Source organism: Lynx rufus, unplaced genomic scaffold (assembly GCF_022079265.1).
Source record: "Lynx rufus isolate CCGP_SWC_20201006 ecotype Redwood Valley unplaced genomic scaffold, mLynRuf1.p SCAF_6, whole genome shotgun sequence".
NCBI lineage: Eukaryota > Metazoa > Chordata > Mammalia > Carnivora > Felidae > Lynx > Lynx rufus.
This window is the reverse complement of record NW_025814878.1, coordinates 109072539-109099364: the sequence shown is the minus strand read 5'-3', so window position 1 is coordinate 109099364 and position 26826 is coordinate 109072539. Positions and strand designations below refer to the sequence as shown.

Below are 26826 nucleotides of genomic sequence, written 5' to 3'. Positions count from 1 at the left end.
CAGGCATAGCATAGTTTGAGTGTCTCTGCCTCAGGGTGTCTCATGAAGTTGTGGACAAACTATTAGCTGGGAATGTGGTCTCACTGGAAGTGGAGACTAATAGTTGGAGGGTCCACTTCTAAGCTTGCTCATACGGTTTTTAGCAGGCCCCAGTTGCACACCACATGAGTTTTTACATAGGGTAACTTGCTTCCCCTAGGGTGAATGATCCAGGAATGAGCAAGAGAGAGTGCCCAACCAGCATTACCCTGATATCAAAGCACTACAAAAAGAAATAGAAAGATATCCCATGTTCATGGATTGGAAGAATGAATATTGTTAAAATTTCCACACTACCCAAAGCCATCTATATATTCATACAATCCCTATCAAATTTCCAGTGACCGTTTTTGCAATAATGGAAAAAAATCCTGAAATTTGTATTGTACGTACCCACAAAAGATGTCCACTAGTCAAAACAATCTTGAGAAGGAATAATAAAGCTAGAGACATTGCACTTCCTGATTTCAAGCTATACTGCAAAGCTAGAGTAACTAAAGCATTATGGTACTGGCATAAAAATAGACACATCAATCAGACAGAAACAAGAGAGATAAATCCTCACATATATGGTCAAAAACTTTTGACAAGGGAGCTAAGAATACTCAGTGAGGAAAGGATAGTCTCTTCAATAAATAGTATTGGGAAAACTGAATAATCATATGCAAAAGAATGAAATTAGACCCCTATCTAACATTGCTCACAAAAATTAACTTGGAATGGGTTAAAGACTTCATTGTAACACAAGAAACCATAAAACTCCTGGAAAAAAGAATGGGGAAAAAACTTCTTGACATTGGTTTTAGGGATGATTTTTTGGATATTATATCAAATATGTAATATTATAATATATATTATATATAATATAATAATATATAATATATATAATAATATATATTATATATTATATATTATATTATATATAATATATATTTTTTGATGTATATATATATCAACAAAATGTATAATATATATTATATATAATATAATATAATAATATATAATATATAATAATATATATTTTTTGATGTATATATATATCAACAAAATGTATAATATATATTATATATAATATAATATAATAATATATAATATATAATAATATATATTTTTTGATGTATATATATATCAACAAAATGTATAATATATATTATAATATATATATATCTATATATAAAATATAATAATATATATTTTTGATGTATATATATCAACAAAATGTATAATATATATTATATATAATATAATATAATAATATATAATATATATAATAATATATATTATATATTATATATTATTATTATTATATAATATATATTTTTTGATGTATATATATATCAACAAAATGTAAAGGCAACCTATGGAATGGAAGAGAATATTTGCAAATCATATGTCAGAAAAGGAATCAATGTTCAAAATATGTAAGAATTTATACAACTCAATAACAAAAGCAAACAATATAATGGAAAAAATGGGCAGGAACTGAAGAGACATTTTCCCAAAGAAGTCATCCCAATAACCAATGAGAACGTGAAAGGAAGCTCAACATCACTAATCATTAGGAAGTACAAATCAAAACCACAATGTAATATCACCTCATAGCTATTAGAATGGCTATCATCAAAAAAACAAGATATAACAAGGATGTGGAGAAAAAAGAACGCTTGTCCACTGTTAGTGGGAATGTAAATTGATGCAGTCACTATGGAAAACAGTACGGAGACTCCTCAAAAGATTAAATAGAATTACCATATGATCCAGCAATTCCACTACTGGGTATCTTTTCAAAGTAAATGAAATAAGGATATCTGCACTCCCATGTTCATCACAGTATTACTTACTCATAATAACCAAGATATGGAAAAAACCTAGGTGTCTATCACTGGATAAGTGGATATATATATGAAAGATGGAAATCTTGCCATTTGTGACATGGGTGGATCTTGAGGACATTATGTTAAATGAAGTAAGTACGACAGAGAAAGACAAACACTGTGTGATCTCACTTATATGTGGAATTTTAAAAAGCCAAACTCATGGTAACTAACTCATAGAACGTTAGTTTCCAGGGCTGGAAGTGGGGGAAATGGAAAGATGTTGGTCAATGAGTATAAAATTCCAGTTATAAATCCATAAGTTCTGGGAACCTGATGTAGAGCATGGTACATTTTATCCTTTCTTTAGTAGAGAGAGGAAGTCAAGGAAACTAATATTTGTTGAGAACGTATGAGAATTTATGAGAAGTATGAGAAACTAATATTTGTTGAGAACAAAGTTGCCCAACTTTGGCTGGGTGTTGCCTCTTTTGTGCATCACGTTTAGGCAGGAGAGTTCCCCAGGCAATTGTGTTTTTAAAGGTGTCCACAGTCTTGAAAACCCCTGGCCTTTTACTGTAGGCATTGTAATACATACTTTCCATGCATTTTCATTCTGTATGCAAAACAGTCCTCATTTTAAAAACAAAGAATAGAATTTGAGCGTTTCTACAACTGTAAGTCATGAGACTGAATTTGAAATCTAGCACTCTGGCATTTTGCTTTGTTTTTGTTCCTGCTTCTCCATGCTGCTTCTTCAAGTTATTCTCTAAGTTAAAATGCTTTCAAAATAATTTATATTAGTGTCTGATATACATATTCAGCATTCTCCATTCTGATTTTTGAAGACATAGTCAAAGCCTCCACATGCATGTTGCCATTGCCTATATGGTTTGGTTGGCCAAACTTTTTAGGGCAGGGTCAATGCTGGTTTCATTCTGGAGTCAGGGAAAGAGGATTTGGAGAAGATAGATATGTATAGGGGTAGTTCATACCCATTCCAAGATGGTTCCGTTAACCAAGGAGTTTAATGTAGGTGAGGAGGGAAAAATGTAGAGTTGAGAGCCTTGGTCAGGACAGTTCTTACGGCCATGCAGGAATCTATTCTCCACCAGGAAGCACCATGAGAGAGAATAGGAAGACTTCCAGGAGCAGTCTTGGAATTGATTCCATAAAGAGATGATGGGTTTTATTTACAGCTTATTTACACCTTTAGTACCAGCAACTGGACTTCTGCTGGGGACCTTTTAAAAATCCGTTTCACATTAGAACATTTTGCATCACTTTTTAGGTGTTTGTGTGCATATGATCATGAGTAAAACAAACCAAATTGGTAATAGAGAATTATGGCCATTACTTGGCTCACTCAGGAGCTCAGTGACTTGATTCCCCAGCTTTATAGCATGTGCAGTTAAAATCTATTTCTAAGAGAAATCAGAATTATCACATGTCACATGCATTTGGGCTTACTCACAAGAGTTGAAGATTCAAATATTAAATAGACATATATTTAAAGTCTATTCTAGGAGGACTACCTGCAAGTAGATATTGATGAAACAAATGTAACAAAACATTAATTTTTGTCAAGTGTAGCGATGGATATAACTGATCATTATACTATTCTCTGTACTTTTCTATATTATTTAAAGCTCTTCATTATAAAAAATAAACTTGGAAGAAAGGTACAATGCTTTTTATTGTTATCAAGCTCTCTAGATTTTTAGGTGTACTAATTTCAACTTCTTGGTTCAAAAGACTTGTTTAAATTTATAGAATTTTCACATCTTTAATTCTGGTGTTCTTTTCATCCTAGTAATTTAAAAAATTTTATTTGATTGCTCTAGCCATGGATATACATTATTATTATTATTTTGTTGTTGTTGTTGTTGTTGTTGTTGTTATTGAGCTTTTTATATTCTCTGATGAAGGAATGTTTCAAACATTATCTTTGATATTAAAGAAGTACTAATAATACTGTCATATAATTGCTTCCCCCTCATATAGTCACTATCTTCGATGCATTCACTGTTCTTTTTATCCTCATTTTCTTTATTCTCATTAAAAGCAAACAGCAATTGCTTTGGTTTGTAACTCACAAACTAGTTTAGCTTGTAACTCACATTTGAGCAGGAAAAGTTCAGAGGACTCATGCTTCCATTTCTTGTTGATAAATTATATGAATTTTATGTTTAATGTTTCATTTTATTATCTTGCTATTGCACTTTCTGGGTATTGGCATATCTGTCATGTATTTTACATATAAAGTGTCAAACACTGTGTACAGATAGGTAAGAACTATGTGCTCAAGGAGCTTCTCTAATAAATGATGTTTAAATTTAGATGAAGGTCATTTTCCTGATGGACCCATTTGGTTCCATCTCTGAGCCTTCTTCACTGGAGCTAGGGGCACTTTGTAGACTTGCTTTATTGAGAGTGGAAGGGACTCCTCCAAGGCTTATTTTCATTAGACTCTTTCTGATATACAGATAACACATATAATATGAATTCTGACATACAAGGTTACCTGCAAAGTAATGATGTTAATTTACATAAGCCACATACAATTGATTTAATTAAGCCACAGTTAACATCTGATGCCTAGGACATACGGTACACTATTCAGTAGTTATTTCTGGTTTTATTTTGTCATTATTAAAGAAATCTTTTATATATTCTGTTTTGTCCTAACAAAAGGCAAGCTCCTTGATGGTGGAACAGCCATTGACCTGTTCTTCCATCCTGATTTGTGTCACAGTTAAAAGCAGGGTCTCAAAATCTCAGGCACATAACTGTAGTTATGTAACAGCTGTGGGACAAGGTACTTAACTTCTCTGCTTCTATGTTTTCTCATCTGCACAATGGGAATAATCATAATACTTTATTTTTTAGGTTCTATGACACTTATCTTTCTCACATTTAACATCTCTGTACTCAGAGCACATCTTATAAGAGAGTCCAGTCTTAGGAATCATTGTGGATGTGACTGGACACCATCTTAGATTATTAGTTTTCCGATTGAAGTGTTTTTTTTTTTTGTTTTGTTTTGTTTTGTTTTGTTGGTAACATTGGTGTGAATTTAGACTACGGTGAGTAAGTAACCAGCCTGTGGTACAAATCTTCAAGACAGTATTCTCTCACCATACCCAAGGAACAAGATTTGGACATAGAATCTTTGTTCCTGTCATTTTCTCCATGGCTCGTTTATTTCATGATTACCTTTACAGAGGGCATTTAGCCTGTTGGTGACTTAGTTTTACAGGAGAGTTAAAACTTCCCATATTGAGCATTGTTTTCCTTTCTTGCTAATGTGTAAAGAATTGGTGCCATCTTGTAATCAATGATGTTTCAGATCTGATGATCAAATGTACCTTAAATGATCAGTCAGCGTAAATTAAGGTAGTATGTGAAGCTCTTTGCCTAGTGCCTGGCATATCGTAAGCATTCAATATACATTCCTGATGGTTTATGTCTCTCTTGTACTTGTTTCCCTTTGCTGAATGCTTTTCCACTTGTTTCACTGTTTTGCATGTATCTCTTCCACTCTGTTGTGACTGCCTCTAGAACTGTCCTTGTATTTGAATTTATATATTTGAATTTCTCCCAAATATCCTCCAAAACTGGTGGTAGTTAGTAGGTTTGCTGAAAGGTGAATTGAATTGCACAAGTGGAAATAGGTTTTAGTCTGATCTCTGTTTTAAACTAGCTTTCTGGCCATAAGCAAGTCACTTTACCCTTGAAGATATCAAGTTTCTTCATCTTTAAATAGATTATCTTGAACTATTCATCCTAAAATCATTTTCACCTCTTAAATTTTATTTTTAAACAAACTTTTAAGGTTAGATGTACAGATAAGTTACAATGACAGTACAGAATCGTCTTCAAGTTTCTCCTGTTAACACCTTGTATTTTCTTGGTACATTTGTCAAAACTGATATTCTTTTTCTGTTCCAAGATCCAGTCTGGGACACTACATTGCATTTAGTAAAATTTGACTTTAAGATCAAAGTTTCAGCCTTATTTTATGCATGTTTAGAGTTTTGAATTTTATAGAATATTGTTTATTAAAAATACAAATATATGACGGACTTCCCTTAATATATTTCAATTTTAGGTTTCCATGGCACATGGAATACAAAATTTGATTAATGCCATCAGAATGATTCACGGTGTGTCACGGTATTATAATACCTCAGAGAGAATGACCTCGTTGTTTATCAAAGTAAGTTTCCAAGGAAGATATCACACATGTCACCCTGTAAAAAAGTTAATAATACTTTCCCTCGGGGCCAGAGAAGGGAACTGGGAAGTTTGGGTGCCTCTCCGAGTTATGGATTTTAATACTTCCAGTGGACAAGAAACGAAAGGTGTTGACTGGTTAGTTGTACTTAACTGAAGGTGTACCCTCTTTTTGTTAGAGGTAAGCCCTCAGGTCTTTTGTTTAAATGTAGCTGGTGCTTTTCTAATTTATTCTGTTCAGATAGTTTCCTCAGGACCTAAGAATTGTGTCCACTATTAACAATGTGTCTTTAGCCTCTCCCGGTGGCCCTGTAGTTTGTGTAAAATCTTCCTCTGATGACATATGGTTCATCACTTAAGTAACTTGAAAAATCATCCACAAAACACATTAATGGAATTTCTTTGTGATTCAAGCAGAACATAAATATATAAAGTAGCAGTCACATTTCTTTTAACAAGCAAATGAATAGATTTAATCATCATCTATTTCCCAAACAAGGCAAGAAGTTTAGGATTTTTCCCCATCCCTTGTCTCTCTCTTTCTTGTTATGTATGTCCCACGCTGAGATTTCTCATTTTATATTTTTGTTAATATTAAAAAAAAATTTTTTTAACATTTATTATTGAGAGACAGACACAGAGTGTGAGCAGGGGAGGGGCAGAGAGAAGGGGAGACACAGAATCTGAAGCAGGCTCCAGGCTCTGAGCTGTCAGCATAGAGCCCGATGCGGGGCTGGAACCCATGAACCGTGAGATGATGACCTGAGCTGAAGTCGGTTGCCTAACCAACTGAGCCACCCAGGCGCCCCTATTTTTGTTAATATTTTAAAACTATTTTGCCTAATATTTTGTTAACATTTTGAATCCACATGTATTCCGACTAAAATCTAAGCATTGCTAGTTTCTTTGATCACCTCTGTTTGGTGATTTCCATATCTTCCTCCATCTTGGATTCATTATTTCTTTGGGTGAAAAGTATTCTCAAATGGTTCTTTCAGAGAGAGAGTCTGTGTGTGGTGAACCTCCTGAATTCCTGCATGTGTGAAAATAGCTTCATTTTGTCCTGCCACTCAAATGTTAGTTTGACTGGGATTCCAATTTCAACATAATTTTCTTCTGGAAACTTGAAGATGTTGTTGTCTCCTATCCAGGACTGTTCATGAGAAATTAGATGCTAATCTGATTATTTTTCCTTTGTAGGCAACCTTATTCTTTCAAAAAGCTTTTAGGATTTTTTTCTCTATCCTTGAACTTCTAAAATTTCAAAGTGATGTGTTTCTTTTTACATTTATCTTGTTCTGTGTTTGCTGGATTATTTCAATCCAAAGACTTTTGTCTCCATTCCTGAGAAATTTCCTTGTTTTGATTTTGACTATTCCTTACCTACCTGTTCAATTTAGTCTCTCCCCTTGAATCTAACTTCCATTTCTCTTAATTTTTTTTGTCACTTTCTGTCCTTTGACCTTTCAGCTCACTCATTTGCTCTTCATTTATGTCCCAGTTGCCAGTCAGTTCATCAATAAATTTTTTTTATTTTGATAATAAAAATTTCAACTTCCAAGTTCTCTAGTTGTTTTCTTTTTGTGATGCAAAATACTCTCATATCTTCCTCCTGAACTAATTTAGTTAATAAAAGATATTTTAAAATATTTTACATATTTTTTTTTGTATTTCCTTTTTGTTGAGTTTAATGCCTCTGTTACCATGTTTATTTTCTTTAATTGTTTGGTCATTCTTAGTTGTTTGCCTATTTTTGTCTTCAACTCCTAATTTGCCTTCCTGTGCTGTTCCTTGTAGTCTGTCTCTTGTGTGTGTGTGGGGGGGGGGGCAGGGGGGAATGTCAAGAGCTTTTTCTCTGACATGTCCTCCTGGGGCACAGAAGCTACCTGGGGCATAGTCCACACTCATGGCTTTGTCCTGCCAGCATATGTCATTGTTACCTACTATACAAGCTGCTCCAATTTCAATGTGCAGCATCATAAACAAGGGATACCTCTCATTGTCTCCCACCTCAAAGATTTCCCATAAATGTTCCACCTTCATGGTAACCTTCTCCAGAACTGGGTTCTGGTTTTCTCTAGTCTTCCCCCCCACACCTCCTTTCTGGAAATTTGATCCCATGTGCTTTCCATATTTTAGGAATTCTCCAAAATGTCTGTGTGTCAACCTGCCATCTCAGTCTAACCTCCTGACCATTTAAGTGACTGTTTTTTTTTTCTCCCACTATTTTGGGGATGTGGTTAACTTTAAATTTAGTTTGCATGTTGAAGAATGGTGAAGAATCACACTTGGATCCTAATTAGAGGAAAGATAAACAACAGAAAAATATAGAGGACTTTGAAATTTATGGCCCCAGTGACATTGACTTAAATGCCATCAAAATTTTGAATTTTCTTGGTTTGGACTAGAATGTGTATTTCTTTATTTTTTATATTGTGGTTTCATCTTGTAAATTTACTATTTATCATATTTTTTTGGTTATGGTTTAAAAATCTTAACTTTTATTTCTCTCTTTACCTGTAGTTATTTTGGACTTGTATTTATTTTAGGTAACAAATCAAATGGTGACAGCATGTAAAGCATATATTACTGATGGGGGAACTGTCCACGTATGGGATCAGGAAACTCCACTTGTATTAAAGAAAATTCAGGTTTGTATAAATACTCTTATTTTCATAAAGTAAAGGTTTCATTGTCTGGCCTACTTTTGTTTACTTTGTTCGTTCACAGAACACGTTAACTTTGAAAAAACATTTACAGAGTAGCATGAGAACATAAAAGGAGCCTCATTAGAATTATCAGCTTTCCTTTATATTTAGTGCTCATTTAGGGTATAATTTGTTCCTCATCTTATCTATGGCTGCCCACATCAGACTCTTCTTGCTGTATCATATACTCTGGTCCCTGCCTTTCACTTCAGCTCCTGTTAATTTCATTTTCTTGCCTTTTTGTTTTGACGACGACTGCCATACATTCTTAAATAACCAAGATGATAGATGGCTTCTGGTCTTGATCATCTTCTGGAGGAGGATGTTTCAGACATTTCCCCATTTTGCATTCTGCATTGCAAACCTGATGCATTCATAGGTTTTAGATACATCTTTGACTAGATTAAGGAAGTTCTATTCCTAGTTTTAGTACTAGGAGATATTTTTTAAAGTTATGAATGGGTTTTAAAAAAGAAATTTCTGCAGATATTTATTGTGATGCTTATTAGATTCTTTTCCTCAGTCTGTTAGTGTGATGGATGACATCTTTCGGTTTTCTAAAATGAGACTTTCCTGGTCATGGTATAATTAAAAAAAAAAACTTTAAAATTTGGGTTGCTACAATTTTGTTTGCTACAGTTTTTGCAACTATATTCATGAGAGATAGACAGCCTGCAAATTTCCTTTCTCATAGTGTCCTCGTCAGTATTTTTGGCACTAAGGTCTCAGAATGAGTGGAGATGGAGGAGGGGAAGATAGTATGCCTCCCTTTTCTATTCTCTGGACAAGTTTGTAAAAAATTAAAAGGATCTGTGTTTTAAAGTATGCAGGAAATGAGCACAGCAGGAAGGTTTCATCCAGGAGTTGTTATTGGCTGTCTTCATGTGCTGTTCTGTGGACTTTATGGAACCAAGGCACAAGGTTGGGCCTGGGAGGCAGAGCCACAGGATGCTCAGTGCTCTCCAAACGGGACGTGAACTGCTGCACTCACAGGGCTTTGCCTAAGCACTGCCGTCACCATTTGATGACCTCTGGAACCAGTGGTGACAGGGAACAGAAAGTGAAGAACTACACTTATTGAGACAGAGAAACCCAAGGGACCCTATGAGAGAAAAAACTGGGTTTTTTTCCCCCTTTGCTTCTTTTCCAGCTTCTTTTCTTGCTAGGACACGCACCGGCACCCCACTCCTCACATGCCTTGTAATGCAAATAGCATATGTCCTCCTCCCGAGGGACAGAGAGATAATGGTATCTTTGGAGTCTTCCAGCACAATAGATGATATCTAAGGAATGACCCGGGCAGAGCCACCATGTGCCTATTCTAGACGACTGGCACTAGACATCTGGATGCCAAGACTCATTCAAGGAGTGAGTGATATGAAGGACACCTGGATCCTGCCCTTGTTCTGCTCAGTTCCTGGATGCCTAAGAGAACACATGCACCAGGTCACAAATGCCAGCAAAAGCCTGAGACCCCAAGCAAAGATGAGACTCAAGCTCCTTTCCTTTTCAAGTCTCCCAGATGGCTCTTCGTATCTGCTCTCTCTATATCTTCAAAAAACTTTTCTCCCACTTCCTGCTGGTTCATGTTTGATTTCCATACTGCATGAAGCCAAGGACCCTCTTAACTAGTCCTGTAGGACCCTGTCTTTGAGTCCTTAGACCTGGCCTGGCCTGCCTCATTAGGGTGGTTTCTCATGCTGAAAATACTTGATCCCAAACACGGGAAGAACCAGGATCATTATGTGGTTCTTGGATTTGGCCACGTAAGACAGAGTTACACAGAGATAGACCAAAGCTGCTCATAAAAAATGGTGTTAAAATATCACTGAAAGCAGCTGAAGAAACAATAAAAGAAGGAAATCATGGCTACTTCATAACTACTTGCATTATGAAAGCTTATGAAATGTCTGATCCAGTGAAAATAAGAGAATCTAACACAGCTTACTTCTCATAATTCAGTTACTTCTAAAAGTGCATTGAGGAGGGCACTTGTGGGGATGAGCACTGGATGTTTTATGTAAGTGATGAATCATGGGAATCTACCCCTAAAACCAAGAGCACACTGTATGCACAGTGTGTTAGCCAACTTGAAAACAACTTATATTAAAAAAATAAATAAAAGTGAAGCAAAGGACAAGTTCTTCAGAGTGTTTTCCCCAAGGCTTGACAGGAATTCTAGATAAAGAATAAAAAAGCTCATAAACTTGGTGATATGAATTCACCATTTGAAGATGGAGAGACATTTTATTCCTTCTGGTATAAGTTTTACTCCTGGAGAGGATTTTTGTATTTAAATAAAGAAGCAGGATGTCACAATGAGAGGAGATGGATTGAGAAGCATGACAGAGCAATGGGACATCAAGAAAAAAAAGAACTGAATTGAATGAGAACATTACTTGATAGTGTATATATAGCTGTGATGCAAGGGTAAAACAATTTTTTTAAAAGAAAAAGAAAAAGCCAAGAAAGGAGCAGAGAAGAAAGCACAAGCAGAAGGAAAACAGAAGGAGCCCCAAACTGAGGAAAAACAAAGACGGGCTGAAGCAGAAGCTGCTTGGAGAGCTCAGGAGAAAGGAGAGGAGGTTATTGGCAAAGAAGGGAAGGATACCCAGGGGACACAAAAGCCATTAAAAGGGAAAGGCAAAAACTTCATAATTCTTGGAAGACCTGGAATCACTTTTCTGATAATGAGATGGGGCAGGTTAGAGGGAAGGAAGAAGTGGAAAAACTTTGAGATAGGTTCCAACTAGCAAGCTTATGTATTTAAATGAAACGCATCAGCATCTACAAAAGAAATAGGAATGGTTTTTCTGGTAAAACAGATGGCAGAAGCAAAAGAGCAAATTACAAAGGAGAAGGAGGAAGCTAAGGCCCTGTATGTGGCAAGCATCTAGGAATGCAGACAAATCAACTGTCGAAGGTGGAAATGGCAGTAAAAACCGGTCAGAAGAGAAGTGACCTGCAATTACTAATTAAAGCTGTGAACTTCTTCCTTGCTGGAACAGATTCAAGATGGGAAATTGTGTGTGTGTGCGTGTTGGGGGGTGGGTGGAGTTCCCCAAACCAACAAGCGATTCTTGGGACACCAGCTGGGTGTCCTACAGTTTAACTCCATTTTGACGTATCTACCCAGACATAGCATCACATCCCACAGGTTAAACCCCACAAGAGTGGGGCTTCATATGCCAGTAGCAAGTCCAGGTTGTCAACTGGCTGTAGATTGGAGGTTCCAATGACACTCCCCACCTTGAGTTTCAGTAATTTGCTAGAGTGGTTCACAGAACTCAGAGAAACATTTTACTTGCTAGATTACTGGTTTATTATAGAAGGATATAACTCAGGAACAGACAGATGGAAGAGGTACACAGGGCAAGGTATGGGGAAAGGGCTTAGAGCTTCCATTCCCTCTTGGAGTCTACCACTCTCTTCAGATCTCCATGTGTTCACCAACTGGAACCCCCTCCTTTTGTTTTTGTTTTTGTTTTTGTTTTTTTTAATAGTAAAATGTTTTTATTTTTTATTTTTTTTTCAATATATGAAATTTATTGTCAAATTGGTTTCCATACAACACCCAGTGCTCATCCCAAAAGGTGCCCTCCTCGATACCCATCACCCACCCTCCCCTCCCTCCCACCCCCCATCAACCCTCAGTTTGTTCTCAGTTTTTAACAGTCTCTTATGCTTTGGTTGTTTTTTTTTTTTTTTATGGAGGTTTCATTGCATTATATAGGCATGACTGATCCACTCCTTGGCCATTGGTGATTGATTCAACTTGCAGCCCTCCCCCCTCCCGGGAATTGGGGGTAAGACATTCCTGGTTCATTCCCCTGGCAACCAGCCCCCACCCTTAGTGCTTCCAGAAGTCACTTCATGATGTAAACCCAGTTGTGGTGGAAAGGGGCTTGTTATGAATAACAAAACACCCATTTCACCTTTATGGCTCGAAAGCAATTTCAAGAACCGAGGACAAGAGACCAAATCTTATAACAAAAATACTCCCGCTGTTCTTGTAATTTGTGAAATTGCAAGGTTTTTGGGAGATGTGAGCCAGGAACCATGGATGAAGACCAAATATATATGGAGAAATGTATTTTGGTCACCTGAATGACCAAATCTGTGTATTTCTTATAAATCACAGTAGCATAGGAAGCTGTTGCCAATTACATGAACACATACTCTTTTTATGGAGTTGGTAAAAAAAAAGAGTCTCCAAAATCATGACCTGCATCAAAAAGACAGCACACCACAGGGAGTCATGCCTCAAGCTGACAGTTACACCACCTTTGGAACAATTTGAAAGTCCATGCACAGATTTCACCTTTTGGACAACAGAAGAACAGAAGCTTTTGCAACAAGCTTTGAAAACATATCTAATACCCCTGAAAAATAGGGAAAAAATAGCAGAAGCAGTGCCTTGCAAGACAGAAGAAAAACAACCTGAAATAATATAAGGGACTTGTTGAGACAGTAAAAGCAGAGGAAGACGCTCAAGGGTACTGAGTACAAGTACAGCTATGACATGACCTGATGATAATCTTTGTTGTGTGTGCATTCAGAAAATCAAACAGAAAATATTGTACAAAAAAAGATCTGATAGAACTCATCTAATAAGTCACCTGGGCTGGACATTTTCTTTATGGGAAGATTTAAAAATTATTTTCTTTTTTTACAACTCAAGTTTTAAAATTGTGGTAAAATACACAGAACATAAAATGGACCATTTTAACCATTTTGAGGTATATGGTTCAATGGCATTAAGTACATCCCCAATATTGTGCATCCATCAGGACCATCCATTTCTGGAACTTTTGCATCATCCCAAACTGAAACTGTATCCACTGAACAATAACTCCCCCATCTGTCCCCTCCACAAGCCCTGGTAACCTGTATTCTCTTTTCTGTCTCTATGAATTTGCCTATGCTAGGTATCTCATTTAAGTGGAACTATACACTATTTGTCCTTTTGTGCCTGGCTTATTTCATTTAGCATGACATTTTCAAGTTCTGTCATTTGTGGCAGTGTGTCAGAATATCAGTCCTTTTTATGGCTAACGTAAGTTAATGTTCCATTGTATGGATATACCCCGTTTTTTAAAATCCACTCATGTGTTGATAAGACATCTGTATTGCTACCGACCATTTTTCCATTGTGAGTAATTCTGCTGCAAACATTGGTGTGCAATTATCTGTTTGAGTCTTTGCTTCCAATTCTTTTGGGTAATACTTAGAACTGGAATTGCTAGGCCATATGGTAATTTTATGTTTAACTTTTTGAGGAACCATCAAGCTGTTTTCCACAGTGGTTACACTATCTAACATTGCCTTCAGCAATGCGGGAGGGTTCCCCTTTCTCTACATCCTTGCCAATGCTTGTTATTGTCTATTTTGTTGACAATAGCTATCCTAATGGGTATGAAGTAGTATCTCATTGTGGTTTTGATTTGCATTTCTCTAATGGCTAGCTATAGTTGAGCATCTTTTTATGTGCTTATTGGCCATTTATATATCTTCTTTGGAGAAGTGTCTATTCAAATCCTTTTACCTCCTTTGTCCAACATGAAGAGATTGATTGGTGAAGGGGAAGTAATGTAAAGTAATTGCTCTTAGATGGTATATTCCATGAGGGTTAGAGGTCTTATCAGTATTCCCAGCATCTCAAGGAGTTCCTAACACATGGTACGCACTGATAAACTTATTGGGTGAATGAAAAATAATCAGTGACCTTGAAAGAAGCAGTTATGTTTGTTTTGGAGATTGAGATAGAAGAGGCAAGATGTGTCATAGTTAGAAGTATAATATCACTTATTCATAAATCTGAATGTTTATAGCAGTCACCCAGGAAGTTGTTAAAAATATAGATTCCTGAGTCTCAGTCACAGAAATTCTGATTTAGTGACTGTGGTAGACAGAATAATGGCCCCCCAAAGATGTCTATGTCCTAATCCCCAGAACATGTGAATCTATTATATGGCAAGGTGTGGGGGGACTAAGGTTACAGATGGAATTAGGGTTACTAATCAGCTGATTTTTGGATAGGGAGATTATCCTGGATTATCCAAGTGGGCCCAATATAATGGCAAGAGGCCTTGTTTGCAAGGAGGGAGATGGAAGAGCCAGAACCAGAGAGATGGCATTGTGATAAAAATTGGACTGGCTATGGGTGCCTTTGGAAAAGGTGTTTTTTTTTTTTTTTGTAATTTAACTTTATTTTTTATTTTTTAAAATTTACATCCAAATTAGCATATAGTGAAGCAATGATTTCAGGAGTAGATTCCTTAATGCCCCTTACCCATTTAGCCCATCCCCCCCCCCCACAACTGCTCCAACAACCCTCAGTTCTCCATATTTATGAGTCTCTTCTGTTTTGTCCCCCTCCCTGTTTTTATATTATTTTTGTTTCCCTTCCCTTATGTTCATCTGTTTTTCTCTTAAAGTCTTCATATGAGTGAAGTCATATGATTTTTGTCTTTCTCTGACTAATTTCACTTAGCATCATACTCTCCAGTTCCATCCACATAGTTGCAAATGGCAAGATTTCATTCTTTTTGATTGCCGAGTAATACTCCATTGTATATATATACCACCTTTTCTTTATCCATTCATCCATCGATGGACATTTGGGCTCTTTCCATACTTGGCCTATTGTTGATAGTGCTGCTATAAACATGGGGGTGCATGTGTCCCTTTGAAACAGCACACCTGAATCCCTTGGATAAATGCCTAGTAGTGCAATTGCTGGGTCATAGGGTAGTTCTATTTTTAGTTTTTTGGGAAAGTTTGACATTATTATTATTATTTTTTAATATTTATTTTTGAGAGAGAGAGAGAGAGAGAGAGAGAGAGGGAACAAGCGGGGGAGGGGCAGAGAGAGAGGAAGACGCTGAATCCAAAGCAGGCTGCAGGCTCTGAGCTGTCCGCACAGAGCCCGACGCAGGGCTCAAACCCACAGACCATGAGATTATGACCTGAGCTGAGTGGGCACTTAACTGACTGAGCCACCCAGGCACCCCAACATTATATTTTTTTAATTGGTTTGGTTTTTTTGGGAATGTTAGTGTGATGTGACAAAGAATTCCTACTGGACCCTAGGGACCACATCCTCTTTTATATTTAAAAAGGTTCACCAGCCTGGTTGAACTGGCCAGTGCGGTAGTTAAAGTCAAATACCACTAGGATTTCAGCAATGCACTCATCAAAGTTTTTAGGATCTCCTTGTAGAGAAACGGTGGCTGGATGATAAGTTAGTTTTGCAGAGTTTTAATGTTTTACATACCTGTATGAAAAGAATGTTGATGAACAATAGATACTAACAGATAGATAGATGAGTGATAAATAGAATTGAGAGATAATTTCTGCCCTCCCAGGAGTTCTAACTAGCCATGGGAATGTACAAACAGTGTATGGCACACTCTGATGACAGGAAATAAGGGAAACAGTGCGAATGAAGAAAGTGAAAGTACGTTGTAAATTAAAAGAAACTATTTTCACAATCCCAGGCTTTTCAATAGGTAGGCGGAGAACTTGAATTTTAATGGTAACAGCAACAGCTCCTGTTGAGGGGCTGATGCCATCGGCACCGTGTGAGGACAGATTCTTGAATTTCTGACTCCTGAACAAACTCTCATCATACCTTCTTTTAATTTTCTCATAGGATTGCATTTTCCTATTCAAGGAATATCAGACATCTTTTCATAAGACAAGGAAACAGATTTTAGAGTCCTCAGGAGAAAAATCTTTTGAGGTTTCAGAAATGTATATATTTGGAAAATTTGAAGCTTTCTGCAAAAGACTGGAGAAGGTAACCATTATGCAGTCACTTCACCTACCCCCCCCCTCCCCGCCCCAACCCTTTCTGGTTATTTCATACTTTATGGAGCACTACTGGGAATTACTGACCTGGATCTCTTGTCTCACTATTGATATGAATCATCTCCTATTACTTACAGATTACTTACAGATCACATTTTGATATAACTTATTTTTCATTCCTGATGATGGCAAAGCTATTGCACACTTTCACCTCTCTCAAGACCTCAATTCTACCTCTATTTGTAGACCTTGACCTTCGAAAACTCTGTGTCTAATGATTGTATTAGGCTGAGGAAAAGTGTGTGGTGAAATACCTACAATACCTGGCAGAACCCAGTAGTTGTATAATATCTGGATGTATAGACACATCCTTCTAGACCAGTTAAAAATGGGGTATAGTTAAACACTATGTGGGTGATGCCTTTGCTGGGCAGACACGAGTCAAACACTTCTGCACCTTTGATTTATGTATTAGCACTAGCTGGGGAGGAGTGGTATTTTTTCAGGGGGTATAGGGAAGCCAATACCAGAGGCTGCTTGGACTCAGCTTTTGAAACGTTTATAAAGATCTCATGTAGATATCCTTTCCCCTCCCCCACCAGTTTGCCAACTCCCTATGTCCTGGTAATGCTTCGGATTCTGTTCATCATTTTTTGGAAATCAGTGAGGGCATTACACAGCTTGAAGGGCATCTCCTGGACATGTCTGGACGCCTAGTTTTCATTTGTAACCTCCTGATCCAGCCCAGATAGGAAAGTATGGATGATGTAGAGAACCAAGTTATCGAGTATAGTCCTTAATACATATTTGTGTGGGGCTGGTTTTTTTAGCAGCTTTATTGAGATATAATTCACATACAGTACAATTCACCCATTCAAAGTGTACAAGTCAGTATTTTCTAATATATTCACAGGGTTGTGCAACCATTACCAAATATAATTTTAAAATATTTTTGTTTCCTCTAAAAGAAACCCTGCCCATTACCTGACACACCCTATTTTCCTCTCTACCTACCCCTAAGCAACCACTAATCTACTTTCTGTTTCTATAGATTTGCCTATTCTGGAAATTTCATATAAATGAAATCATATAATATGTGGTCTTTTGTGAGTGGCTTCTTTCACTTACAATAATGTTTTCAAGGTTCATCCATGTTGTAGCATTATATTTTATTGCTGAATAATATAGCATTGTATGGTTGCTACATTTTATTTACTCATTAGTTGATGGACATTTGGGTTGTTTTCACTTTTTGGCCATTACAAATAATCCTGCTGTGAACACTTGTGTACATGTTCTTGTGTGGATATATGTTGTTGTTTCTCTTGAGTGTATACATAGAATTGGAATTTCTGGGCCACACGGTAACTTTTTGAGAAACTGCCAAGGTATTTTTCAAAACAGCTATATCACTTCGCATTTTCATCAGCAATGTATGAGTGTTTTGATTTCTCTACATCCTTGTCAACCTTATTATTGTCTACCTTTTTGAATTTAGACAAACTAGAGGCTGTGAAGTAATATCTGTTTCATTGTGGTTTTCACTTGCATTTTGCTGAAGACTAATGATGTTGGAACATCTTTTAATTCTCTTATTTATAATTTTTCTTGGGAGAAATTTATATTCAAATCCTTTGCACATTTTTAATTTGTTTTTTTTGTATTTTGATTGCTGAGTTGTAAGAGTTCTTTATGTATTCTGGGTATAAGTCCCTTATCAGTTATTATTTGCAGATATTTTCTCCCAATTTGTGAGTTATCGTTTCACTTTCTTGATGGTGTCCTTTGAAGCACAATAGTTGTTCATTTTGATAAAGTCAAATTTATGAAATGTATTTGTTGTTGTTGTTGTTTGTGATTTTGGAACCATAGGTAGGAAACTATTATATGAAGATGTTTTGTGAACAATAGAGATTTCTTTACCCTTAGTTTTTCTAGGAGCTAGGACCCCTGTCAACCTGGGTATAATTCTATACTTGGTAGAGTTTCAGGGCTAGACCTTAATGATTAGCCTATTAGCAGTAAAGATGTTTGGTGGCAGGTCTAATGCTGGGCTTAATGGGCATCCATTCATGAAGCAGCAGCCCAAATATTCCTGATGCTGAAGGGAGTGGGTGGTAATGGCCAGCTGCACTAGCTCCTTACCCTACTCTACCTCTAGAGAAGCTGTGCCTCTAATCTTAAGGACACAATTTCATGCCACAAGGGCTCAGCACCAGAGCTAATGCCCCCCACCCAGACACCTCACCTAAAGTGCATCCCGATTGCCAGGTTATCCCAATACCCCTGTACTAAGAATGCCTTAGATGATTGGCATTGTTCCCATGTGTAACTGGTGGATATTGGTATCCAGATTTGCAAAGCTGGGGCTATAAAACTTACCCTGAAGTGTGGCAGGGTTTTGCATGTTTTTCCAGAGGTGATTGGTTACTGAGCTGCCTGGATGGGCTTCCCCTGATGAGTGGGGCACAGTAGCAACCACTGTTGGGCTACCTCTCTGAACTCTAAAATAGTAGAACAGGGGAGTCAGAAAGGCAAGCTAAATCAGAGCCTATTAGGGAAAGCTGAGATTCAGATGTCAGGATGAACAAGTACCAAAGTCACAGGACAGACAGGACTGAGGTTGGGGTTGGAGAACTGAGACCTCAGACTTGGGCAGAAATGTTTAAGGAACAAGTGAGGAAAGTTCTAGTGTGTCACTAGGCTGCACCTTCTTTTGGTAGATGGAGACTTGATGGGGCATTAGTGTTAGTCTGTCCTAAGGAGCCAGAACTAAGGAAGTACAGTATCCTTTGCTTCCTTTTCCTCTTCCTGCCATGTAAATTTTGGTGAATGTTGATGTTTCCCAGAGCCCTGTCTTTAGTTTTGTTTGCTTCTCACCCTGAACATTTGTGGGAGAGAAGAGATGGGATGGGAAGCTGGTGTTTCTGGGGGTAGATTTAAGGAACTGGAGCTAGTAGGTAGGGTAGGGGGACATTGAGATGAGGCAATCATAGCAAGTTGAGAACTGGGAAAGATGCCAAGGTTGGTGAGCAGAGAAGGGATCACAAGTTGGATGTCAATACTGAGGGGTCAAAAGCTGATAAAGAGTGAGTTGGTGAAAAAGCCAAGAGGAGGACAAACAAGCAGGGGTATGGTCATGGCTGATCACCATGACTGGCTTTCACATTGCTGCTATGTGGTGTTGGGGGTAGGAGACACACTGGCTAAGTTGGAAAGGCCAAGCATGGGACTGACTGCTGTCTCTGCTTTTGGCCCCTCATCCACCCATGGACAAAATGGAGGATGTGTTAGTGACAGGAATTCCATCCTAGTCTCTGGCCCTTGGGACCAGGTGGCACGGTAAGGGATAGCAGGCAGTCTCAGCAGCCTAGAAGAACACAGCAAGTGGGTAGTTTGAGTTCCTTGGTCTGTTTTTTAAAGTTTGTTTTTGTTTTTTAAGGTATGTGGACTGTATGTGTTGGAGAGCCAGGTATTTCTCATCTTTACATAGAGCATATACAGTGTGTTGCAAATTACAGGGGGCTCGTATTTCCTCCAGGTTTCGGCTGGCTTCTAGGATGACAGTGGTGTTTGGAAGTGCACAGAAATAGTGGTGTAAGAGGTACAGTTGCTCTGAAAATGGTCATCTGGTTGTCAGGTGGAGGGAATTTATGTGAATTCTGCCGGCTCGGTAGGAGGACCAGTACTGTTGTCTTCATGGTGTGTAGTATTTGGAGGAATCCCCTGAAAACAGGTTCATTTTGTTTGGCCTTGGACCAATGGGTCTGCCCTGGAGAGCTTTGAGCATTATTCTCCAAAGCAGGAATCAAAGTGGGGAATCATTGATGAAGGTTAAATAACTGAGTAGCCTGTAGATGTGAAGAACTGTTGTGTGTTGTTGTTTTGTTGTTTTGTTTTGGTTAAGTGGTGGTGTTGGTACATCCAGATGGAAGCAGCCATTTGTGCAGTAAAGTTTATTTTGAGGGTTTCCCAAGGCTCTTCAGGGGTCAGAACTGACTGCAGTTGTCTTTAGGCTTCTTGGGACTTCTGTTGCTTGAATGCAGGTGAAAGGCAAAACAGATGTGGATTTCTGCTAGTCTGACATTTCAGAATTGTGGTGAGGGCCAAGAAGAATGGTAAAGGATTTTTAATTAATTAATTAATTAAATAATTAAAAATTTTTAAAATGTTTATTTATTTTTGAGAGAGAGAGAGACAGAGAGACAGAGAGGGCACAAGCGCCCGGGGAAGGGGCAGGAGGGGGTGGAGGGGTGGGGTTGGGCAGAGAGAGAGGGAGACACAGAATCTGAAGCAGGCTCCAGGCTCCGAGCTGTCTGCACAGAGCCCGACATGGGGCTCACACCCACGAACCATGAGATCATGACCTGAGGCAAGGTCAGACGCTCAACCAACTAAGTCACCCAAGCACTCCAGAATGGTAAAGCTTTTTAATCTAGTGATCCAAGAGAAATGATTTTCAGAAAATTCTCAAGAGCAAAAAGATAAAATTATTCAGACATCTGTAAGAGCTTTTACTCAAATTCTTTTCTTTCCCCTCTTGAAAGGAAAAGTGATCAAAATCTGAGAAAGATAGTAAACTCTCTCTAGACATGATAGAAAGTCTAAGGGTAGTAATGATTGGTGACAGAGATTTGTCTTCTAGTTTATCTCCTCTGGCTGGTTTTAGGTAAATGATTCTAGGGCCTGTTTATTTTTTTTTTTTTAATTTTTAAATTTTTATTTATAAGAGATTTCAATTTTAAGTAATCTCTACACCCAACATGGGGCTCAAACTCACAACCTGGAGATCCAGAGTTTCATTCTCCCCAACTGAGCTGGCCAGTCACCCCTTGGTTTGTTTCTTAAGTCAATGATTTATTAAGAGCTTATTCTAGGGAAGGGTGCTAATACCCCATTTCTGAAATAACACTTCTCTTTTTAAGATTACAGAAATGATAACGATTGTGCAGACATATTCAGCCTTGAGTAATTCCACCATAGAGGGAATAGATATTATGGCAATAAAATTCAAAAGTATATATCAAGGCGTTAAGAAAAAACAGTATGACATTCTGGATCCAAGAAGGACAGAATTTGATACAGATTTCTCAGAGTTCATGACAAAAATCAATGGTTTAGAGGTAAGTAATTATACGTACTTTTACTTTAGTAAAGCTGAAATGTAATAGTACTGGAATTTATATATCTACTATATAAGTTACTCTTGTGTAATTGATCAAAACTATTTGCCAGTGTGAATAATTTTTTAACCAGTCCACAAAATGTTTTCCTCAAAATATATGAAAAATGAGCATATTCAGTAAAAGATATCAATGAATAACAGAAGCCCAAAAGGCTATTGTAGCTGGGGTTCATGTCTAGTTTGCATCAGAACCATTGTTACCATTATTGTTATGCCGAAGAGCCCATGTCGATTTTCCTGTCTAAGAGAAGATGTGTCATCCTTATTGTTTGTTTTAAATGTGAAAAGATTTGAGGACAGATTAGGAAGATTGATTGCCCTCCCAGACTTGGCCTTGCACTTTATGGCTACATTCTGTCTTCAGCTTAGAGCACAGCTCTAAAAAAGACCGCATCCTGTTTGTCATAGCTTATGGGGTAGCAGAAGGATGAAGGGTACTTAAAAAAATATGTCTGGTGGGACCACAACATATTTCTCTCCCACCTTTTGGGCTTACATGACCTCAGTTACTCTCTTATCATAAAAGTACTGTAAACCTAGGCTTAGCCCCAGGGAATGGTCTCTTCTTGCTGTAGAATGTCCTGGAGATACAGAGAGGGACAAGAATATACTCTGTCCACTTCCTGAACCTGAAATTCTTGCCATGATGGTGAAAAAAATTATATATATTTTCCTCATTTATTTTTTAAAGATTCTTTAAAAATTATATTAAGGTAATCTGGGCAATATAAATAAGAATGACCCTAAAATTCTGACGCTTTCTTTTTGGCATAGATTGCCTTTCAGTTTTTGAAAGTTAGACTGTTTGATATTTAAGATATATTTTAGTTATTGTTTATACTGTTTGTCTAGTTGGGCAGGGTGGAGTTTGCTCCCAAAATGCTTTAGGAGTTGCATCTTTATAGCAATGGGAATTTGTGGGTTTTGAAAAAAATTATTGCTTATTTTTATGATTTATTTATTTTTAGTTTTATTAGTTTATTTAGTTTATTTAGCCTTTTAGTTTTGTTGATTGTTTCCTTCGCTGGGCAGAAACTTTTTAGTTTGATGTAGTCCCAATAGTTTACTTTTGTTTTTATTTCCCTTGCCTCAGGAGACATATCTAGGAAAATATTACTACAACCAATGTCAGAGAGATTATTATTTTTCATCTATGATAAGCGTACTCTTTAATCCCCATCATCTATTTCCCCCATCCTCTCACCCACCTCCCCTATGGTAACCATCAGTTTGTTCGCTATAGTTAAGAGTCTGTTTCTTGGTTTGTCTCTCTGGTTTTTTTTCCTTTACTCATTTGTTATGTTTATTAAATTCCACATATGAGTGGAATCATATGGGTGTTTGTCTTTCTCTGACTGACTTATTTTGCTCAGAATCATACTCTCTAACTCCATTCATGTTGTTGCAAATGGCAAGATTTCACTCTTTTTTATGGCTGAATAATGTTTCATTGTGTATATACCACATCTTCTTTATCCATTCATCTATTGATGGACACTAGGGCTGCTTTCATAGTTTGGCTATTGTAAATTATGCTGTCATAAAGATAGGGGTGAATGTATCTTTTTGGATTAGAGCTTTTGTATTTTGGGGGGTAAATACCCAATAGTGTGATTACTGGATCATAGGGTAGTAGTATTTTTAATTTTTTAAGGAACCTTCATGAATTTTCTACAATGGCTATACCAATTTGCATTCAGCAACAGTGCAAGATAGTTCTCCTTTCTCCATATCCTGGCCAGTAGTTGTTATTTCTTGTGTTTTTGATTTTAGCTATTCTGACAGGTGTGAGGTGATAGCTCATTGTGATTTTGATTTGCATTTTCCTGATGATGTGTGATGTTGAGCATCTTTTCGTGTATCTGTTGGCCATCTAGATGTTTTCTTTGGAGAAATGTTCATGACCTCTGCCCATTTTTTAACTGGATTATTTGTTTTTGGATCAGTTCTTCATATATTATGGATACTAACCTTTTATTGGATATGTCATTTTGCAAGTATCTTCTCCTATTCAGTGGATTACCTTTTAGTTTTGTTGATTGTTTCCTTCGCTGGGCAGAAGTTTTTTAGTTTGACGTAGTCCCAATAGTTTACTTTTGTTTTTATTTCCCTTGCCTCAGGAGACATATGTAGAAAAATATTACTACAGCCAATGTCAGAGAGATTATTGCCTGTACTTTCTTCAAGGATTTTTATGGTTTCAGGTCTCACATTTAGGTCTTTAATCCATTTTGAGTTTATTTTTGTGTATGGTGAAAGAAAGTGGCCCAGTTTCATCCTACATCCTGCTGTCCAGTTTTCCCAACACCATTTGTTGAAGAGACTGTCATTTTCACATTGTATATTCATTCTCCCTTTGTCAAAGATTAATTGACCTTATACTTGTGGGTTTATTTCTGGGTTTTCTGTTCTATTCCATTGTTCTATGTGTCTATTTTTATGCCAGTACCATATGTTTTCATTACTCCCTCTTTGTAACATAACTTGAAATCTGGAATTGTGATACCTCCAGTTTTTTCTTTTTTAAGATTGCTTTGCCTATTCAGGTTTTTGTTTTTGTTTTTGTTTTTGTTTTTGTGGTTCCATACAAACTTAAATGTTGTTTGTTTTAGCTCTGTGAAAAATGCTCTTGGTCTTTTGATAGGGATTGAATTAAATTTGGAGATTGCTTTGGGTAGTATAGACATTTTAACAATATTTCTTCTAATTCATGAGCATGGAATGTCTTTCCATTTCTTTGCATAGTCTTCAATTTCTTTCATCAGTGTTTTATAATTTTCAGAGTACAGGTCTTTTACTTCTTTGATTAAATTTATTCCTAGATATTTTATTGGTTTTGGTACAATTATAAATGGGATTGTTTTCTTAATTTCACTGTCTGCTGCTTCATTATTGGTATACAGGAATGCAGCAGATTTCTGTGCATTGATTTTGTATCTTGCAACTTTACTGAATTTATTTATCAGTTCTAGTATTTGTGTGTGTGTGTGTGTGGAGTTTTTAGAGTTTTCTATATATAGTATCATGTCATCTGCAAATAGTGACAATTTTACTTCTTCCTTACCAATTTGGATGCCTTTTATTTCTTTATGTTGTCTGATTGCTGTGTCTAGGACTTTCAATTCTATGTTGAATTAAAGCGGTGAGAGTGGACTTGTTCCTGACCTTAGGGGTAAAGCTGTCAGTTTTTCACCATTGAGTATGATGTTGTCTGTATGTTTTTCATATAAGGCCTTAATTATGTTGAGATATGTTCCCTCTAGGCCTACTTTGCAGAGGGTTTCTTACCGTAAATGGATGTAGTACTTTGTCAAATGCTTTTTCTGCATCTATTGGAATGTCATGGTTTTTATCCTTTTTCTTATTGATGTGTTGTATCACGTCGATTGTTTTGGAAATATTTAACCAAGTTTGCACCCGTGAAATTGATCCCACTTGATTGTGGTGAATGATTTTTTAAATATAGCATTGGGTTCAGTTTGCTGATATTTTGTCGAGGATTTTGCATCTATATTCACGAGGGATTTGGCCTGTAGTTCTCTCTTTTTTGTGTGTGTGGTGTCTTTACCTAGTTTTGGTATCAGGGTGATACTGGCCTCTTAGAGTCATTGGAAGTTTTTCTTCCTTTTGTATTTTTTGGAAAAGTTTGGGAAGAATGGGTGTTAACCCTTCTTTATTATTTTTATTTTATTTGTTTATTTATTTATTTATTTATTTATTTATTTATTATTTTTTTAATATGAAATTTCTTGTCAAATTGTATTAACCCTTCTTTAAATGTTTGGTAGAATTCATCTGTGAAGCCATCTGATCCTGGGCATTTCTTTGTTGGGAGATTTTTGATTACTGATTGAATTTCATTGCTGGTAATTGGTCTGTTCATATGTTCTTTTTCTTCCTGCTTTAGTTTTGGTAGATTATATGTTTCTAGGAATTTATCCATTTCTTCTAAGTTGTCCAATTTGTTGGCATATAGGTTTTCATAATATTCTGTTACAGTTGTTTATATTTCTGTGGTGTTGGTTGTTATTTCTCCTCTTTCATTAGTAATTTTTGTTGTTTGGATCCTCTCTCTCTCTTTTGTAATTAGTCTTGCTAGAGGTTTATCAATTTTGTTGACCTTTTCAAAGAACCAGCTCCTGGTTTCATTGATCTCTTTGATTGTTTTTTAGTTTCTGTATTATTTATTTCTGCTCTAATCTATATTATTTCCCTCCTTTTTCTGGGTTTGGGTTTTATTTGTTCTTCTTTATCTAGCTCCTTTCACTGCAAGGTTAGGTTGTGTATTTGAGATTTTTCTTGCTTCTTGAGGTAGACCTGTGTTGCTAGACTAGATTCCCCTCTTAGGACTACCTTTGGTATATCTTATATTTATATGATTTATTAATAAAGACTATATATTATAAAAGCTTTCCTGTAGCCTAGGTACAAATTTTAGCTTTCAGTAAATTTAGAGGCCATCTTAAATTTTTAATATTTTGGGGGCACCTGGGTGGCTCAGTTGGTTGAATGTCTGACTTTGGCTCAGGTCATGATCTCACAGTTCGTGGGTTCAAGCCCCGCATCAGACTCTGTGCTGACAGCTCAGAGCCTAGAGCCTGCTTGGGATTCTGTGTCTCCCTCTCTCTCTGTCCATCCCTTGCTCACACTCTGTCTCTCTCTCTCTTTCTCTCTCTCAAAAAAATAAACATTGAAAAAATTTTAATTTTTAATATTTTCAAATAGGTTTCAATGTTAAAATTTTCTTCCCTTCCCAAATTTTGATTAATAAACATAGCCTATATTAGTAGACCATAACAATTTATAAGTGAGAGTAGTTTGCAAAGGATACTTCAGTTCCATCAGTTGAGTACCAGGAGTTTGGAGTTCATTGCTAGGGATGGTGGGAGTCTTGGAAAAGTACTTTCTTCTTCTTGTTCTTCCTTAATGTCACCAAGAGGATTCTTAGAACAGTAGTGTTGGAAAATGACACTTGTTGACCCTGTGGGTCTATATGTCATTACATTGCTCTACCAATATGCTTAGAAATTTA

General features: G+C 36.8%; 1 protein-coding gene and 1 pseudogene across 2 annotated transcripts in view; both read left to right on the top strand.

The window, feature by feature from the left end:
- The window catches only part of DNAH8 (dynein axonemal heavy chain 8), a 321754-nt gene that overhangs the window by 29798 nt on the left and 265130 nt on the right, over positions 1-26826 (top strand). For both annotated transcript variants that reach the window (XM_047102369.1, XM_047102370.1), the window contains exons 9-12: positions 5965-6072; positions 8639-8740; positions 16452-16598; positions 21535-21732. In XM_047102369.1, the coding sequence (XP_046958325.1) occupies positions 5965-6072; positions 8639-8740; positions 16452-16598; positions 21535-21732 (555 nt within the window). The remainder of the gene's footprint in view (positions 1-5964; positions 6073-8638; positions 8741-16451; positions 16599-21534; positions 21733-26826) is intronic.
- LOC124528381 (dnaJ homolog subfamily C member 2-like) lies at positions 10495-11909 on the top strand (annotated as a pseudogene).